The sequence below is a fragment of the Bubalus bubalis genome, chromosome 13, assembly GCF_019923935.1.
Source record: "Bubalus bubalis isolate 160015118507 breed Murrah chromosome 13, NDDB_SH_1, whole genome shotgun sequence".
Classification (NCBI taxonomy): Eukaryota; Metazoa; Chordata; class Mammalia; order Artiodactyla; family Bovidae; genus Bubalus; species Bubalus bubalis.
Genome location: NC_059169.1, coordinates 16266998 through 16287694, shown reverse-complemented (window position 1 = coordinate 16287694; position 20697 = coordinate 16266998). Strand labels below are relative to the sequence as shown.

Here is a 20697-nt window from a genome sequence, read left to right as displayed (position 1 = left end):
CCAAATAAATACATAAAAATATAATAAAAAATAAAAGATGGAAAGGAATGAAATATTGGAGAGTTAGGAAAAAGGAGCCAGGGCAGACTACACAGTCTTTTTTATGAATAATTAGGTGTCACATATAGTATCCTGGGTCAGGTTAAGATCAAGCCCTGGAGCCCAGGACCCATCAACCACCAGGAAGGAGCTGGTGACACAGGGAAAAAAATGCTGGTATCCCCATTCCATGGTCAGTTTCCCAGAAAGATTCAGGGACAATGTCACTGATCTAATCTGCATCCATTAGGAACAAAGAATCCCCTGTACACAGACAAGGAAGCCAAGACCAGAAATGGTGCTAAAACTTTAGCCGGATTTTAAAGAGGCAAATGGCTTAAACTAACCTTTTCTCTTAGGCCAACGGACATTCCCACATTCTTCAATACCAGAGGCCCATCCAAGCTGTACCTGAAGTTCACATTAGAAAAGTAAATCTCTCCACTCTGGGGCCAGGATGGAGGTGGACGATATTCATATTCCCAGGGTGCTTCTTTCTCAAGGTCTGTATATTCAATCCCCCTTTCTACTGAAATCATCTGAAACACACATGACATCACATGAGTTAGTGTCAGAGGGTCTTATTTATGGAAGATCAGAGACTTTAAGTAAAACCTTCTGCTTTCCTATGGTTTAGAACATCCCGGGCTCAGAATCCATAAAGGACAGAAGTAGGAGTCTGATGAGGCCTTGGATGATTTGCAAACTTGTTCATCATCCTCAACACTTTTACTTATGCCTATTCCCTTCAACTTTATATTGAAACTAAAAGCATTACAGAAATGAATGGTAAAATTTTATTTTACATCTGAAGAAAAAACAAGAGAATTTTTTCAAATAAAAGAATACTTATGGACACCAATCAGTATGTGTGGCTACAGAAGGGTCACATGTTACAGATGAGCAGAATTGGACAGTCATCAAGACTCATTTTAATAATTAGTCACTGTCTACTCTGTTAGAAGGCTGACATGGAAAGACTTTGCTTTTCTCCCTTTAGGAAAAATTCAAAATGTATAATTTACATACTAAGGCTTCCTAAACAACCATAACCCCACACCTATGAGAGCACACTCTGAGAGGGAACCTATCCTACCAGGAAGAAGGGCTGCCAGCAAATTCAGGTGTTCAACACATACAAGAATAAATGCTAAAATGCAGGGAGGGGTGCAGGAACATATTAATTAAATAAACCTCAAAATACTGGATTCTTTTCTTTTACCAAAAATGAGGAATTACCCATTAAGAAACAAAGGTAAACAAGCTGCTAAGTTAATAAACAATTAGCCTATATTATCTCCAGAATTTCAGGACCTTTCTCCTTTGAGACATTCACTATATTTGAAGTCAGTCTGTGATGAATATAAAACTTTCTGACATGGTATACATAAGTCTGAGAAAGATGTATATATTTAATTTTACATGAACATTAAGCAGATGGAAGAGAATACAAAAAAAAAAAAAACTTTGTTAACTATGATGCAAAAATAATAGTTTTACTATTTTACATAAGAATTGCTTTTATGCCATTTAACCGCAAGGTGACTTGAAAAGGCTAAGAACAGAAAGATAAACATCACCATGTTCTCAACTTCGGCACTTTGCCTGATGCACCACGGGAACATCGCCCTGAGTGTGAGCGTTAGAGACAGGACCAGGCCAACCTGCCCGAGATCCAAAGCTAAATGAGGAAGAAGAGAAATAAGGTCAGTCTACTTCTCAACCCCTCACACAGCTCCTTCTGTCTCTTTACAATGAAGACTCTTTTATTTTTATGATTTTTATTGCAGAGTGACTGAACTGAACTGAATAGTTGATTTACAAAATTGTATTAGTTTCAGGTGTACAGTAAAGTGATACAGCCATATATATACACATATAATCTATTCTTTTTAAAGTTATTTTCCATATATATCATTACAGAGTATTAATTAGAGTTCCCTGTGTTATACTGTAGGTCCTTTTCCGTTATCTATTGTATATAATAGTGAGAGGACTCCTTTATAATATTTGATTCATTTACATGTAATGATAGTATTACTTATAATATTACTTCTGTTGATTGAGACCATAAAACAGTTAAAAAATAAATAAGAAAAACCCACATGAGGGACTTCCTACGTGATCCAATAGCTGAGATTCCACACTACCAATGCAGGGGGCCTGGGTTTGATCCCTGGTCAGGAAACTAGACTGCACTTTCCACAACTAAGACTTCACACACTGCAACTGAAGTCCTGCCTGTCTCACCTGAGACTGAAGATCCCCCGTGCCCCAACTAAGACCCAGGACAGCCAAACGAATAAATAATGTTTTTATTTATTTTTTAAAATTTTATTTTATTTTTAAACTTTACATAATTGTATTAGTTTTGCCAAATATCAAATTAGAAAGAATTAACAAAGTTGTTGTTGCTCATTAAGTCATGTCTGACTCTTTGCGACACTATGGATTACAGCACACCAAGCTTCCCTGTCCTTCATTATCTTCCAGAGTTTGTTCAAACTCATGTCCTTCGAGTTGGTGATGCTATATAACCATCTCATCCTCTGCTGCCCTCTTCTCCTTTTACCTTAAATCTTTCCCAGCATCAGGGTCTTTTCCAATGAGTCAGCATTTTGCATCAGGTGGACAAAATATCAGAGCTTCAGCTTCAGCGTCAGTCCTTCCAATGAATATTCAGGGTTGATTTCCTTTAGGATTGACTGCTTTGATCTCCTTACAGTCCAAAGGACTCTGAAGAGTCTCCTCTAGCGTCACAATTCAAAAGCATAAATTCTTCAGCCCTCAGCCTTCTTAAGGGCTTCCCTTGTGGCTCAGCTGGTAAAGAATCTGCCTGCGGGAGACCAGGGTTTGATCCCTGTATTGGGAAGATCTCCTGGAGAAGAGAATGACTGCCTACTCCAATATTGTGGTCTGGAGAATTCCATGGACTGTATAGTTCATGGGGTTGCCAAAAGTCAGACATGACTGAGCCACTTTCACTTCACAGCCTTAATGGCCCAAATCTTACAGTCTTACATGACCACTGGAAAAATCATAGCTTTGACTATATGGACTTCTGTTGGCAACCTGATGTATCTGCTTTTTTATATGCTGTCTAGGTTTGTCATAGCTTTCCTTCCAAGAAGCAAACGTCTTTTGATTTCATAGCTGCAGTCACTGTTCAAAGTGATTTTGGAAACCAAGAAAATAAAATCTGTCACTGCTTCCACTTTTTCCCATATATATGCCATGAAGTGATGGAACAGGAGGCCATGATCATTGTATTTTGAATGTTGAATTTCAAGCCAGCTTTTTCACTCTCCTCTTTCATCCTCATCAAGAGATTCTTTAGTTCCTCTTCACTTTCTGCCATTGAAGTGATATCATCTGCATATCTGAGGTTGTTGATATTTCTCCTGGCAATCTTGATTCTAGCTTGTAAGTCATCCAGCCTGGCATTTTGCATGATGTACTCTGCATATACATTAAATAAACAGTGACAATATACAGCCTTTTTGTACTCCTTTCCCTATATTGAACCAGTCTACTGTTCCATGTTCAGTTCTAACTGCTTCTTCTTGACCTGCATACAGGTTTCTCAGGAGACAGGTAGGATGGTCTGGTATTCCTGTCCCTTGCAGAATTTTCCACAGATTTTTGTGATCCATGCAGTCAACGCCTTTCACATAGTCAATGAAGCAGATGCCCTTCTGGAATTCCCTTGCTTTCTCTATGATCGTGTGAATGTTGGCAATTTGATCTCCATTTCCTCTGCCTTTTCTAAACCTAGCTTGTACATCTGGAAGTTCCCAGTTCACATACTGTTGAAGGATTTTGAACACAACCTTACTAGCATGCAAAATGAGTGCAATTGTATGGTAGTTTGAACATTCCTTGGCATGGCCCTTCCATGGCATTGTAATGAAAACTGACCTTTTCCAGTCCTATGGCCACTGCTGAGTTTTCCAAATTTGCTGGCATATTGAGTGCAGCACTTCAACAGCATCTCCTTTTAGGATTTTAAATAGCTCAACTGGAATTCCATTACCTTCACTAGCTTTGTTCATAGTAATGCTTTGAAGTTAAGATCCACTTGACTTCACACTCCAGGATGTCTGACTCTAGGTGAATGACCACACCATCATGGTCATCCAGGTCATTAAGTTCGTTTTTGTACAGTTCTTCTGTGTATTCTTGTCACCTCTTCCTAATCTCTTCTGCTTATCAATCCTGTCCTATATCATATTAATCCCACCTGGATTAAGATACACTTGACAGTATTACACAGGTGAAGATCATGTCATTATTCATATTTTTGTCCCTATGGCTTCAATTATCATTATGTAATTTCACTTTCTATATCCAATGCAGCTGCAGTTGAAACCACAAAAACAAGGCAATGGGTTCTCAAAGGTAGTGTTTTTAAATCTAAAATATGACTCTCACAGCTCCATTATTAATGACTATGATTCAGTGTTATTACTATGGACTAGTTAAGGACACTGAATTCATGCCACATTCCAACAGCTGCTCATCTGGTACCCACACAGTAGTGAGGATACTGCTTTTGCAACAGAGAATCTTTCTCACCCCAGTACACCAGAACCCTACAACCAAGAGATTCAAATAGACTTAAAGCTAAAACCTAAAACCTAAGCTGTACAAAAAGCTTAATAGTAAACTTGATTCTCTCCTCCTAACTACAGGACACTACCTGGAATGTCCAGAAGATCAGTTTGCTACAGTTATATAGACCTTCAAACCATTCAAGAAAAATAAAAAGATTAAAGATCTCAATAAAGACCTACTGCAAATAAATAAACTACTCAAAGCAATCTATAGGTTTAGCGAAATTCCTATTAAATTACCAATGGCATTTTTCACAGAATTAGAACAAAATATTTTACATTTTGTATGGAAACACAAAATACCATGAATAGCCAATGCAGTTTTGAAACAAACAAAGAAGAAAAATGAAGCTGGGAGGAATCAGGCTCCCTGTCTTTAAACTATACTACACAGCTACAGTAATTGAAACAGTATGCTACGGCACCAAAACCAGAAATATAGATCAATGGAACCAGATAGAAAGTCCAGAGATAAACCTATTCACCTATGGTCACCTATGGCAAAGGAAGCAAGAATATACAATGGAGAAAAGAGTCTCTTCAATAAGTGTTGCTAGGAAAACTGGACAGCTACTTGTAAAAGAATAAAATCAGAACACTCCCTAACCCCATACTCAAAAATAAATTCAAAATAGATTGCATACATAAATATAAGAACAGACACTACAAAACTCTTATATGAAAACATAGAACTCTCTCTGACATAACTACAATAAGCTGTTTATTGACCCACCACAAGGGCAATGAAAATAAAATAAAACATAAACATCTGGGACCTAATAAAGCTTAAAAGCTTTTGCATGGCAAAGAAAACCATAAAAATACCAAAAAAGACAACCTGCAGAATGAGGGGAAATATTTGCAAACGAAGTGACTGACAAGGGATTAAATTCCAAAAGAATACAGTTCGTGCAGTTCAATATCAAAAATAAATAAATAAATAAACAACCCAATCAAAAAAATGGGCAGAAGATTAAGACAGACAGTCTCCAAAGAAGACATACAGATGGCCAAAAAGCACATGGATGATCAAAACTCTAATTATTATAGAAATGCATATCAAAACTACAGTGAGGTTTCACCTCACACCAGTCAGTATGGCCATCATCAAAAAGTCTACAAACAATAAATACTGGATAGGATGTGGAGAAAAGGGCACCCTCCAACACTGTTGGTGGGAAGGTAAACTGGTACAGACACCATGGAGAACAATGTGGAGGTTCCTTTAGAAACCTAAAAATAGAGCTACCATATGATCCAGCAATCCCAGTCCTGGGTATATATCCAGAGAAAACCATAATTCCAAAAGATTCACACACCCTAATGTTCACTGCAGCACTTTTTACAGTAGCCAGGACATGGAAGAAACCTCAATGTCCATCAACAAGCAATGGATATGGAAGAAGCGATACCATACATACAATGGAATATTACCCAGCTATAAAAAGGGCAAAAAAATGCCATTTACAGCAACATGGCTGGACCTAGAGATTTTAGTACTGAGTGAAGTAAGTCAGACAGAGAAAGATAGAGTATGATGTCACTTATATATGGAATCTAAAAAACGGCTTCAAATGAACTTATCTACAAAACAGAATTAGAGTTACAGGTGTAGAAAATAAACTTATGGTTACCATGAGAAAGGGAGGGGTGGGATAAATTAGAAGACTGGGATTGACACATGCATACTACTATATGTAAAAGATTAAAATAGATGACTAATAATAAACTACTGTAAAGTACAGGGAACTCTTTAATGACATATATGGGAAAAGAATATAAAAAAGAGTGGCTATATTTTATGTACAGCAGATTCACTTTGCTTTACATCTGAAACCAAGACAACAATGTAAATCAACCATACCCCAATAAAACTTAAAAATGAAAGAATGGACCAAACGAGCCAAAGCAGGAGCCCAAGGCACCACAGGTCTGCTGGAGCAGGCATGTTCATACCTGGTCTTTGCTCCTAAAGATTCCGAAAGCCAAAGACAGATATTCTTTTCTAAAGGACAATGTATGTGAAGTATCTATTAAAATGCAAATTACTAAAAAAATGATACATGTACCCCAATGTTCATGGCGTACAGAAAAAGAATCTTTAAAACAGTGGAGATATAAAAAAAAAAAAAGTGGAGATATGTGTAATAGATTCACTTGGCTATACACCTGAAGCTAACACATTGTAAATCAACCATATGCCAATCAATTTTTTTTTTAAAAGAGATCTCAACAAGGACCTACTGCAAATAAATAAATAAATAGGAAAAAAGTTAAAAGTTCTCATCAAGATACAAATGACTTCACATGGACCAAACTGAGGAGTCATATGCAGCAAACACTTTAATACAATCCATTAGAACCAAAGAGTATATATTAGACATGATGACAAGAATTTTAAAACTACAAACAAAGCTGTAAACTGTAAACAAACCACAAATGTCCACATCTGTACTTACTTTCTACCAGAATCAGGGCCCCAAAGGCAACAACAATGACAAAGATGGCAGAGATGACATCCAGATACACAGCGAGCCATCGGGACGTCGTCAAAAGCAGGAACCAAGCCTCTGGATTTGTGAATCGTTAAGCATAATACATAAACAGAAAAACCATGTTAACTGCTTCTCATAAGGGAGAGCATTTTCTCAGGTGCGCTACAGAAGATTTTACACAAGGTAGAAAAGCAAAGTTACACACCCAAGAATCCTGGAAATTCCAGAAAACTAGGCTCCAACACAAAACAACACATGGGTCACAGAGGATCAGTCCAGGAAGCAAGGATTGAGAACTTGAACCCACAGGTTATCAACAGAAATACGATCATAAGAGAGGAGGCAGTAAATCGTCTCATTGGTGTGTTCTCTGCAGTGCTGGGTCTCAGCATGAAGATCATCCTCTCACAGGGCCGACTGCTCCCAGCTCTCTGACAGCTGAGAGCACAGCTCACACAGTTTCCAGCACCTTCTGCCCTCACTACAGGGCACTGTGGTGTTTATTCTTAAGGGCCAGGGTCTACATGACCATCAGCTAACAGGATCTGCATGTGACTTTCAAAATGCCATTTTATATTCAAAATAAAGTAACGATTGGAAGTTTGACCAGGATTTCATAGACTTAGAGGAAATTCTGAATTTTCTATGTAGGAAAAACAACTTTACCGATACAAAGTATGATCAAGTGGGTTGCAAATCAGGAAATTATTTTTGTCAATCATGTCTGCTACCCTCCACACTCTGAGAAGAGTTGGCAAACCACTCTGGGGGCCAAGAACAGGGACCACCTGGTTCTGAATAGAAGGTTTTATTGGAACACAGCCATTGGCCGATGTATTGCGCTGGTCTGGATGGCACTCCACGGTATTATATTTGCCTGTCTTTCTGCTACAACAGCAAAGGTGAGTGTTGCAACAAAGACAGCACACAAAGCCTACAATATTTCCTATCTGGATCTTTGCAAAAAAGAAAAGTTTGCTGACTCCTAACCTAAAGAGACAGAAATCCACATGGCACCGTGATGGAAGGACCATGCAAGCCAGTCAGAGGAGAAAAGCAGGGCTGTGAGGGGGGAAGGGGGAGCACAGAGGAGATGCTGAGAGGAAGGGGTGGGGGAGGCAGGTGGGCAGCATGGAGAGAGATGCTGGCCAGCAAGACTACCTGAGAGGGAGGTTAGGCCTCAGAAGACAGCACACCCCATCTTGAAATTATTTCCAGAAATTTACAGACCTGAGTGCAAATCCTGGTATGCATCAAACAGCTCCTGAAACTTCTCTTCAGCTTTGTATGCCCGGATAGTCCAGAGTCCCCGGAGAGAAGATGCTAAGTGGGAAAACACCGGGCTCCGAGCTGGGAAAGCAGAGACAGACACAGGACAGAGAAAGTCAGGGAGGCTGGATGCGAGGAAACCAACTGCCTCCCGGCCTCTGTGGTCACATGTCCTGCTAAAGGGAATCCTCCATGTGACCCTAAACTCCTGCTCACACCAAGCTTCACTTTAATGACCTGGGAATGAGAGATTCTCTTTGAAACGATCTTTGAAAGATCAAATTCAAAGACCAAATTCAAATCACAGCTAGATTTAGATAAAGAAATTCTTGTTCTTTCACCAAGATCCTCTCAAACATGACTCCCTCCAAATTCTTCTGGCATCTCACAAGGTGGAAATTGCTCACAATTTTTAAAAAAATATACTGAAGAATATTTGATTTACAATAATGTGTTAGTTTCAAGTATATAGTATAGTCATTCAGTTATTAGTTATTTTTTCCTGATTATGTTCCATTACAGGTTATTATAAGATACTGAATAAAATTCCCTGTGCTTTACAGTAAATCTTTGTTGCTTATTTATTTGACATATCAATAGTAGTGTGTCTGTTAACCCCATACTTCTAATTTGTTCTTCCTTCCCTCCCAATCCCCTCTGGTAACCGTAAATTTGTTTGTTTTCTATGTCTCTATTTATATTTTGTATACAGATTCATTTGTATTACTTTTAGATTCTATTTATAAGTGATATCATATTTGTCTTTCTCTGACTTACTTTCAGTTCAGTTCAGTTCAGTTGCTCAGTGGTGTCCGACTCTCTGGGACCCCATGAATCACAGCACGCCAGGCCTCCCTGTCCAACACCAACACTCAGAATTCACTCAGACTCATGTCCATCGAGTTGGTGATGCCATCCAGCCATCTCATCCTCTGTCGTCCCCTTCTCCTCCTGCCCCCAATCCCTCCCAGCATCAGGGTCTTTTCCAATGAGTCAACTCTTCACATGAGGTGGCCAAAGTATTGGTGTTTCAGCTTCAGCATCAGTCCTTCCAATGAACACCCAGGACTGACTTTACTAAGAATAATATTCTCTAAATCCATCAATGTTGCTGCAAATGGCAACATTTAATTCTTTTCCATGGGTGAGTAATCATTGTTCACTAATTTTTGAATCAGTAGTATTCTAAAATTTAATTCTCATTAGCATCCACACCACCCTGAATTTTGATGAGCTATCTGTGTGCTGTTTCCACCCTAGATTAGTAACCTAAGGGCTGGGATTGAGTCAGTATATCCCTCACAGTGGACCAGAGCCAGACATAGGAGAGGGGTGAGATGAGAAAGGAGAGCGGACAGTCTGCTGTCTCCCCCATCCTGGGCCTGTCCCTGCACCTGCACCAGGAGTCTGTGCGGGTCACAGAGCATCTGGTTCTGCACCGCCCTTGTGCCCACAGGACTCATACAACCAAGGATTCTTTGAACAGTCTTGACTTCCACTCTGGAAGCCTGATGGATGTTTTCATAACTGCTCTGCTGGATCTCTGAACCCTGACATCATCTAACACTTCCCCTTTGTACACTGTTTAGGCAAAGAGCTGAAAGTGATTCATGGAGCTTTTGATCATCCAGTTGTGTGCCTATGTTCTCATTCCAGCATCTACACTGCTCTCTCTTCACTCTACTGACTAACTTCTTAGCTTCCTATAAATTTGCACTTATAAGAGCAACATAAATTCAGATTGAGCTCATGCTCCAAATAATAAAGGCGAGGGACTCTGTTCAGGCCTTTTCTTCAGCCCAGCACGTGTCCCAAGCACCCCCAGAACTCATCAGTCTGGACACCAGGTGCTCACAGGGATGACAAGGTGAATTCTGGGGCCCATCACCCTGTCAGGAGGATGCCAAGAGTCCAGCTCCAGAAAGCACAGAAAACTCACTAAAACCAGGCTCTCACTTTCTGAGCAAATGAGGTGACATCAACACTATTCATCATAGACAAGGCTTCTGAGCAGAGCGCAGATGTGGCTGTTTACCCAGGGAGAGTCCTGGAGTGAACTCTCCAGCGTGGCCTCCCTCACCTGCTTCTCTGTCAGGAGATCAAAGCTGCAAGTGATTCTCTCTAGTGGGGATGAGGGTGGGGTCGACTTTAGAAACTAGGTGTCATCTAAGCCTTGAACACCAGGGAACCAAAACCCCATCACCGACCTCACTTCATGCCCAAGAGTTACAGTCTGGGGGAATCTGGACCCATGAAAACCCATCCTGTTTCTTTCAAATTCCAGTTAGGGCTTAGTGGGATGACAGGTGGAGAAGGTAATGGCAACCCACTTCAGTACTCTTGCCTGGAAAATCCCATGGATGGCGGAGCCTGGTAGGCTGCAGTCCATGGGGTCGCTAGGAGTTGGACACGACTAAGAAACTTCATTTTCACTTTTCACTTGCATGCATTGGAGAAGGAAATGGCAACCCACTCCAGTATTCTTGCCTGGAGAATCCCAGGGATGATGGAGCATGGTGGGCTGCCGTCTATGCAGTCGCACAGAGTTGGACACGACTGAAGTGACTTAGCAGTAGCAGCAGCAGGATGCCAGGATGAGTGAACTGGAGGGTCTTCAAAGAAATTAGCTAGTACAGGGGGAGAGGGGATGTCAAGGCTCTGGTGTTGCCCAAAGTATCACTTTTTCCCACAAGCACTGAGCTCGCTATCCTGAACAAACTATGTCACAGTCATGGTGTCAGCCTCAGTCACAGACACGTGTAACCCTACAGTTCACATGACTGACACCTGTGTTTCTCTAAACCCCGAGGACACTTGGGGACACCCCACCACCAGGACTGCAGATCTTCCCGGGCAGGAGGACCTTGGGCTGACAGCACTGCTGCAGGTTGTATTTCAAGCCATGTGAGACCTCTAGTTGTGAGTAAGTTCTCAATTCCCTCATGTTCAAGGTTCCAGTGCCTTTGGTCATGGCCAGCAAGTACTTTACAAGCATGATTCAAGAAATCCTCATGAGAACCCCAGAGACTGTGGGAGTAAGAGCAATCAGTGGCCAAGATTAAACTATATTAACCCACCTAAGTGATAGATCTGGGTGTGAGGAGCCAACTTTCTGATTCCCAAGGTTGTGCTTTAATCCCACAGCAGTGTCTCAGAGGGAGAATAATCAGAGGTTAAGGATGCCTGGTGTGCGGACAATGTGTAATTTTTCTCCAAACTGTTACTTATGTTCAGAAAATCTTATTATGTTCAGAAATCAAATCTTACTCAGCTAACATCCAACAGCCTTCACATTACTGCACATCTTATTAAGCACCCGAGGTTGAACAAAGTTCCTGGTAATCTAGTATAAGAACTCTTTAAAACAGCAGACTCGATGATGAACTATGGTCCTAATACATCTGACACACGTGCTAACCCTCCCCTGGCAATGCTCGTAGCAGACATGCTAGTTGATCCAGCCTTTTTCAGACAGAATTTGGATAGGGCTTCATCATTCAGGCACTGCCAAATCAAAAAGCTGGTTAAAGAAAGGCAATCACATGGTACCCTGGTTTTATGTACTTATCCATGATTGACCACTGTTATGCTCACTCTTGCAAAAATGTACCCCTTAAAACCCTATTCTAATAGCTGCCAGTATGTCATTAAGATGAAAATGTCAACCTAAGATTCCAGAAGAACTGATGCTTTTGAACTGTGGTGTTGGAGAGGACTCTTGACAGTCCCTTGGTGTGCAAGGAGATTGCAATCAGTCCATCCTAAAGGAAATCAGTCCTGAATATTCATTGGAAGGACTGATGTTGAAGCTGAAACTCCAATACTTTGGCCACCTGATGCAAAGAGATGACTCATTTGAAAGACCCTGATGCTGGGAGGGATTGGGGCAGGAGGAGAAGGGGACGACAGAGCATGAGATGGTTGGATGGCATCACTGACTCAATTTACATGAGTTGTGAGTAAACTCCGGGAGTTGGTGATGGATAGGGAAGCCTGGCGTGCTGCAGTCCATGGGGTTGCAAAGAGTCAGACATGACTGTGTGACTGAACTGAACTGAACTGAACTGAAGCTTCTGAGGCAGTTAGGCAGTAGGATATGAAACGAAACCTCAGCACATTAGCAGTCCTTCAGAGCACAAGGATGAAGCAGGCTTATGCCTTCTGGTCACAGCAGTCAGGTGTCCTTCATTTGGCTGGTGGCTCCCAGCAGGGACCTTAAGATATACTGTTACTCCTTCAGTGCTCAATTGTGTCTGACTCTTTCTGACCCCATGGACTGTAGCAGGCTCCTCTGTCCATGGGATTATCCAGGCAAGAATACTGGACTCTTTGCCATTTCCTCTTCCAGGAAATCTTCCCAACCTAGGGACTGAACCCATTTCTCCTGTGCCACCTGCACTGGCAGGCAGATTCCTTTATCACTGAGCCACTTGGGAAGCCCTAAAACATATGATCAGTTACTATTTAGAAAAAATAGTGGTTGTCATCATTTAAGGCACAGACCCACCACCTAGAGAGAACATAGACAGTTCTAATCAGCTGGCCACACATGTGGTTATCAGGGGTGTGGAGGAGGGGATATCTGGATTGAATTAGGGTCTAACTTTTAGCAGCCTACTAGGATGCAGGAAAATCCAAATATTCCACAGAGATGATGCCAAAGTTCTTAGACTCTTGAGCTTAAATACTGAGAAAATCCTGTACTGCTTTTTAAAAAAGCCTTAGGAGGAGCCCTTCTCTCCACTTTCATATGGATGGGAAAATGGCCCTTCCTCAGGCAAACTCTCTGTCAAGTGTTCCTTCTGGAAGAACCCCTCATTGATTATACCAGATAGATGGTTTTCAGCAAGACTCTTGAATGACCCCATTTCATGGGCAGCCTCAAACCATAAGATGTCTAAAGCCTTGTCTACACAGAAGATTGGATGGAGCTCATCTCTTCCTCTTCTGCATTCCCAGGTTATACCATCAACCAAGTCACTCAGCAGAACGCCACACATACCTGGACTCTACTGCTCCCCATCCATCCAAACACCTCACAAAACTGGACCTTACAAAAGTTTAGCGGGTTCTCTTGATGACTGAAAAATTTTTTTTCTATAGCTTTTATGAAATGGATGATCACTATCCTTTTTGCAATTAATTAGAATAAGTATCTCATAGAAGGCAATGGCAACCCATGCCTGTACTCTTGCCTGGACAATCCATGGATGGAGGAGCCTGGTAGGCTGCGGTCCATGGGGTCATGAAGAGTCAGACCACGACTGAGCGACTTCACTTTCACTTTTCACTTTCATGCATTGGAGAAGGAAATGGCAACCCACTCCAGTGTTCTTGCCTGGAGAATCCCAGGGGCAGGGGAGCCTGGTGGGCTGCTGTCTAGGGGTCACACAGAGTCGGACACAACTGAGGTGACTTAGCAGCAGCAGCAGAATAAATATCTTTTAAAAAGTCAAAGTGTTAGTCACTCAGTCATGTCCAACTCTTTGTGACCCCATGGACTGTAGCCCACAAGGATCCTATGTCCATGGAATTCTCCAGGCAAGAATACTGGAGTGGGTTGCCGTTTCCTTCTCCAGGGTAACTTCCTGACCCTGGATTGAACCAGGGTCTCCTGTATTACAGGATTATTTACATCTGAGTAACCAAGGAGCATCTTAAGTGTTATTTTAAAAACAAAACATGCAAAGGCAACAGTGAAAAAAACTCCTTTGACTGGATGAACTGAGATTTTTTCCACTTGGTATATACAAAGAAACTTGGGGCTCAATATTCTTCTCTTCTTGGCTTGGTTTCTAGAAGGTTAAGTTGGTGTTCATTTGCAAGAATTATTTATGGTTGTGAGAGGGAAATGGCAACCCACTCGAGTATTCTTGCCTGGAGAATCCCATGGACGGAGGAGTCTAGCAGGCTGCAGTCTGTGGGGTGCGAGAGTCAGAGACAACTTAGCAACTAAACTGCTACTACTGAAATTCACATTGGAGAAGGAAATGGCAACCCACTCCAGTGTTCTTGCCTGGAGAATTCCATGGATGGATGATCCTGGTGGGCTGCAGTCCATGGGGTCACAGAGAGTTGGACAGGACTGAGTGACTAACACACACACACATTTATGGTTGAGGTCTCTAATACAAACATATTCCCTTACTTTTTGGCTATAGTTTTTATAACTTTTAAAAATATATAATAATTCTACTTTCCTTATTAGTTTTAATATTGATGAAATATATGCATTAATAATGAGATAAATTCAATTATTTCATCCTCTGTAATCACCTGCACAATAGAATGATGCTGAAACTACAGTATTTTGGCCACCTGATGTGAAGAGCTGACTCACTGGAAAAGACCCTGATGCTGGGAAAGATTGAGGCAGAAGAAGAGGACAACAGAGGATGAGATGGTTGGATGGCATCACGGACTCAATGGACATGGGTTTGGGTGGACTCTGGGAGTTGGTGATGGACAGGGAGGCCTGGCCTGCTGTGCTTCATGGGGTCGCAAAGAGTTGGACACAACTGAGTGACTGAACTGAACTGAGAATGATTAGTCATAAAATGTGATTCCCATTATTCTATTATTTTTGTTTGTTTGTTTTGGCTGCAACTTTCAGGTTCTTAGTTCCCTGATCAGGGATTGAAGCTGTGCCCCCCACAGCAGAAGCACAGTCTTAACCACAGGACCACCAGGGAAATCCCTGTTCCCCATTATTCTAAATCTAGGAAGCTGAATGGGGTAATAAACTAAATGCATACTAAACAGATCCCGCCCTTGTGTCCTTGGATTCTTTTCAGCATCATTTATATGAATAGCTTTAAGACATGGGGGGGTACACAAACAGTTTGGTATCACCCCAAATACTAGTAATGATAAAGAGCAAACCTGCAAATAACAGGATTATCTTTTCAGTAGGGCTTCCCTGGTGGATAAGACAGTAAAGAAACCACCTGCAGTGGAGGACAACTGGCTTCACTCCCTGGGTTAGGAAGATCCTCTGGAGAAGGGAATGGCTACCCACTCCAGTATTCTTGCCTGGAGAATTCCGTGGACAGAGGAGCCTGGTCGACTACAGTCCATGGGGTCGCAAAGAGTCAGACACAACTGAGTGACTAACATATGTCTTTTCAATACATTTAACAACTGCAACTTACTTGAACATGTGAAAAAAAAGTATTTTTCAAATACATCACTTCTGATATAAATGTCCTAAGGTCTTCTTTCCTTTTCTAATCTCATCCTTTCCTTGTCATTTCTGGTAACTTCAGGAGGAGAAAAATTGTCTATTTTCCTTCTACATTAGTTGCTGCATGAAAAAATATTTTTAAGAAAAGTATTTACAGTGTGGATACTCTGTGTTAGGAAATATGTCATGAACAAGACCGAAATAGTCCCTGTACCAAAATGTTCACATCCATCCCCCTTGTGCTAAAATGCAAAGCCACAGCTGACCTGCCACCAGCTCTATTTGCCTTAAGAACCACACTGACTCACAGTGGCCATAACATTCAATTACCTAATGTTAACTTAGTGAGAAATTCCAGAAGACAGAGTCTGTAGAATTTCAGGGGTCTTGTTAATTATGGCATAAATAGAAGCCAGCCTGCACTATCATCCCAACCTGAGAGCCCCGGTACTCACTTGTACATTCCAGGCGTTTCACTTCTCGTGATGTCCTTAAGAAATACCACTCGAGAACAAAGAAAATGATGCCAAGCGGAATCACTGGTATAGCAGTCCAAGGAATTGCAGCCACCATCACGCTCACAACACCAATCATAAGAAGAAAATAGATACAGAGGCCTCCTTATGAAGGGTACTTTCAAGGATAAACTGTAATGGGTTTGTTCTGTTGGGATTAAACTCTTTTCCTCAAAAGACTTGTTGGGACAGCAGGGAATACTTTTCCTTCCAAAGAAATAAAATTATAGGTGGTCCTCATGATATTTAGGGCTTCCCTGGTAGCTCAGATGGTAAAGTGTCTGCCTGCAATGTGGGAGACCTGGATTCAATCCCCAGGTTGGGAAGATCCCCTGGAGAAGGAAATAGCAACCCACTCCAGTACTCTTACCTGGAAAATTCCATGGATGGAGGAGCCTGGTAGGCTACAGTCCATGGGATCGCAATGAGTCAGACACAACTGTGCAACTTTACTCACTGGCATGATATTTAGTGCTTGACTCAAACACGATGATAAGAACTTTCTAGGTATCAGCTCTTGTGATACACTCAGTAGCCCTGTGAGGCAGGCATTACTAGTTTTAACAGAGATGAATATTTGAGGTTCAGAGAGTAGGAGCTCAATCCCAACTGTCAGGAGTCAGCAGGTGGTACTAGAGAGATGAGCGAGCAGGTATCACAGGTGAGGAATGCAAAAGCCTAAGCAATGCATAGAGGGATAAAGCAGAGGGATGGTATGGGGAGGGAGGAGGGAGGAGGGTTCAGGATGGGGAACACATGTATACCTGTGGCGGATTCATTTCGATATTTGGCAAAACTAATACAATATTGTAAAGTTTAAAAATAAAATAAAATTTAAAAAAAAGAAGTGGTTAATTACAAATTCAGTGTCCATAAAAGTAGAACAAAATGTAAATGCTGACCTTCAGATGTAGCAATTCCTCTTTCTAGAATTTACTATCCATAGTTAACATATACTAAATGTTGACTATGTTCAAACTTTCACGTGTATTAACTGATTAATCCTCATAATAGCTCTATCTAGTAACAGTATTGTCTCATTTTACAGATGGAGAGAGTGAGGCACAGGGAGAGGAAATCAACTTGATGGAGACTGCAAAGCCTCAGTCATGAAGCTGGGAAGCCCATGTCATGAGCCTTTATGACATATTTAAGCTTGCCCCCAATATACAGCCATCTTTCTATCATTATAGTAAGTACTTAAAATGCCTATTCCAACAGCTAATGATTATAACAACAGCAGATCCCATTTACCATGTGTCTACTGTCTGTAAGACACTGTGCTGAGTTCCATGAATGTTCTCTTAACCATCACATTATCCCATGAGATGATTCTATCTTGGGAAATGATCTCAATCAAAAAAAGACAGAAGGTAGACTAGAAAACAAAATCATTGGTTGATGCTGATTTAAGCATCCATCTTTATCAGGAAAATTATGATACCCTTACTTTTTAAGAATGCAATCAATAGTTATCTGCTTGCTATGACAGTGGGGTGGGGTGGTGGGGATGTGCAGATTCAGTCTGGGCCAAGGCTTCCAAAATTTGTGATCTCAGGTGGATACAAATCCATAGTGACCTACACAAGGCAGAGAGTGCTGGGAAAACAAAGGGAAGAATTCAGGAACATTTTTAGACAATTCTAAGAAGAAACTTATGTCTGAATTTTACAGGCTAGTTTAACAATAGAAAGAGTGGCAAGAATAACTTGTGGGCAATAACTAGAACTGATGGAAATTTTGGCCAAAAAGGAGCTGAGATGAGAAGTTAAGATGCCTGTCTGAGTTAACACTGGTTGTTCTGGGTCCTCTCAGAACCAGAACCTACATCCCATGCTCACCACCCCAGGGCCTCCCCACCTTGTCACCCAGGGCAGCTGGCCCAGGTGCGTCTTTGAGGGATGGGTTAGGAGGGTAATGTCTGTATCAGAGACTCGGGTTATCATTTCACTGCTCTTCCTGACCAGTTTTTTCAGAGGATCTTCACAACCATCTTGTGAATGAGAAAAGTAAGAATTTCATTTTCATTTACAGATACGACATAAAGATGGGAGGGCAAGTGGCTGCCCTACGTTTTCCCAGGAATGACTGCAGGTCAAGGAGAAAGACAGGAGCGGTTTGTACTCAGGGAATCCCAGAGCCACAGCGCAGGCAGGAGGAGCCTGGAAGGAGCAGGAAACATCCAGAGCTGTGACTCTGTGTCCAGGAGCCCTTGGGAGCCAAACTCTATTATCTGGATGGAGACCCATGTGCTTTTCTGTTTCTCCCACATCTGCTGTTGTATCAAAATAAAACCTAGAGTGAAGAGGATGGGATTATGAAGGAATACATTACAGTCATAAGTGGAGAAATATAGGCCTGACTGACCACTCTATTAGACCTACAAATGAACAACTGTTTACAGCCACTGCATTAAGTATGCATTCCATCTGCTACAACTTTCATGCTCATGGGGAGGGGTCCTGCCAACTCCTTCTATGTCTGGTCTTAAGTCACCTGGCTTGCAATTGTTGGTTGTCAAAAAAATCTACTAAAATGTCAATAAAAAATCCAAATTACAGCTTTTTTAGCAGACTCACACCATTTGATGTGTAATATTCATCAGTTCCAATAATCTGGCTCTTCACAGGTGAGGGCCTTTTAAGACTAACCCAGCCTGTCATATAACCTGGGAAGCAGAGGAAAATCAAAATGAAGGGCTCCACAGAAGCTGAGCCAATGCATTTGCCTTAGGTATGCATTGAAGACTCATTACTAATGCTCTCAGAAGCTCCGAGGTTAGCTTACATCCTTCCGAGTCCATGCCCCTGAATTCTGAAGCAATTAAAAGAGGATGTCTCTAACATCTACTTATAGGTAATACTATGCTGCTGCTGCTGCCAAGTTGTGTCAGTCATGTCTGACTCAGTGCGACTCCATGGACTGCAGCCTACCAGGCTCCTCCATCCCTGGGATTTTCCAGGCAAGAGTACTGGAGTGGGTTGTCATTGCCTTCCACATTATGGACTGAATATTATTTATATATACATATTTGGGTACGGGTTTACAGGTATATGTATACATATATGAATCTTTTATTGCCAGCTATTGCAAACCCTCTGTAGAAGTTGCCAGAAGAGGAAAATAGTATCTAAGCAAAAAGTCATTGAAGAAGGAAACAAATGATTCTGGTGCAATAAACATCTCTTCCTTGAAGCCAACCTCATTTCTTTCTCCTACATGCCCAAGAATTCCAAAAAGCCCAATTCAAGCTACACACATAATTTCCTGGTTGGACTTCAGGCCCATCTGATGGACCACATCAACATAGCCAGTGCTTCTGAACCTCTGTCTCACAGTCACAGAGACAATGATGGGTATATAAAAAAAAGTATATTGACCCAGAAGCAAGTGACTCAAGTCCTGATGCGTCCCAAGTAAGGAGAATCATTATTTTTAAATATTTCCCATTTGGAACATACATACCATTTGGGAAATTCTAACCAAAGTCTATGAATCCACATGAAAATATATATTAAAATTTTTTTAGATGAAATCTTTCACTTGAGAGAAAATTATGATTTTTCACAATTCATAAAAATTATTTAGTTTGTAGAGAATGACAGCCTATATCTGGAGGGGAAATTCCACTAGCCCAGTATTGTGCTGAGACAGGGTTTAGGGCTAAACTTCCTGAATATTATTAACAGGGAGGGTAAGAATCTACCCACTCTCAATCTTAGTAAAACCTGGGATATACCAAAAACATAAAAGAATGGTGGTAAGAATTAAATGATGTACATTACACTTTATGTCATGTACATAAAGTGTTAACCAGTTCAAACATAACAAACTGAAACCCCAACTCCATCATCACCACCCTCCAGTGTGCTCTGCATGCCAGCAGCCAGGGGAGGAGGGATGAGATATTCATAGATTTATGAGCCCCAAATATTAAGAATCTCATGAAGTTGAGCCCTAAGAGACCACTCATTCTAACCACTAGAACAGCTTACTATTATCTACAGACATATCAGAGCAGGTGCTACTTTTCCTAGATGAGGTGATGATGTCACATGTACCAAAGTGACTGTGGCTTTCCTTTGGTCACAGTGAAAATCATTTCGGAGGTCTATTTTGTTTGAAGATGCACTTTTAAAATAATATGACCGATAAACTTCATGCCTACTACAATTTTTGTCCTCTCTGTATTATCCTCCCCACTGTAGGCCTTCCAAGGATTGATAAACTTAGGGACATGGCAGTAAGTAACATTTTTTGAGATGGTTCTTTCCTTTTTTAATTTTTTTAAAGAGACATTTCTTTTCTTATTCCATATGTCTTTATATTTCAAGTTATCCTTTGTCTTAGTGAAGACTTACCATTTTGACACTACTAAGTATTTATGGGAGACTAAGGGAAAAAGTGATGGACCTCTGAATCAACAAAACCAAACCAGATTATTCAATATAATCCAAAGAGAACAATTTGACAGTTTCTATTTCTTACACCATGAATGGTATATTGATACCAGTGGAAGGACAAAATCTAGATTTTGTAAACTCGTGAATCTCAGAAAATTCAACTGGGTCTCAGGTTGGCAT

The 20697-nt window shown here is 41.1% G+C and overlaps 2 protein-coding genes across 3 annotated transcripts in view; both read right to left on the bottom strand.

Moving 5' to 3' along the window:
• LOC102392665 (ATP-binding cassette sub-family C member 4) overlaps window positions 1–20697 on the bottom strand; it is a 428577-nt gene that overhangs the window by 299430 nt on the left and 108450 nt on the right. The gene's annotated exons all lie outside the window — the stretch shown is intronic.
• LOC123464827 (ATP-binding cassette sub-family C member 4-like) lies at window positions 405–16089 on the bottom strand (the record flags this gene model as incomplete). Its single annotated transcript, XM_045162444.1, is given in 4 exon segments — window positions 405–578; window positions 7112–7222; window positions 8378–8497; window positions 16055–16089. Coding segments are annotated over 4 exon segments (292 nt in total), but the record flags the coding sequence as incomplete, so codon positions are not given.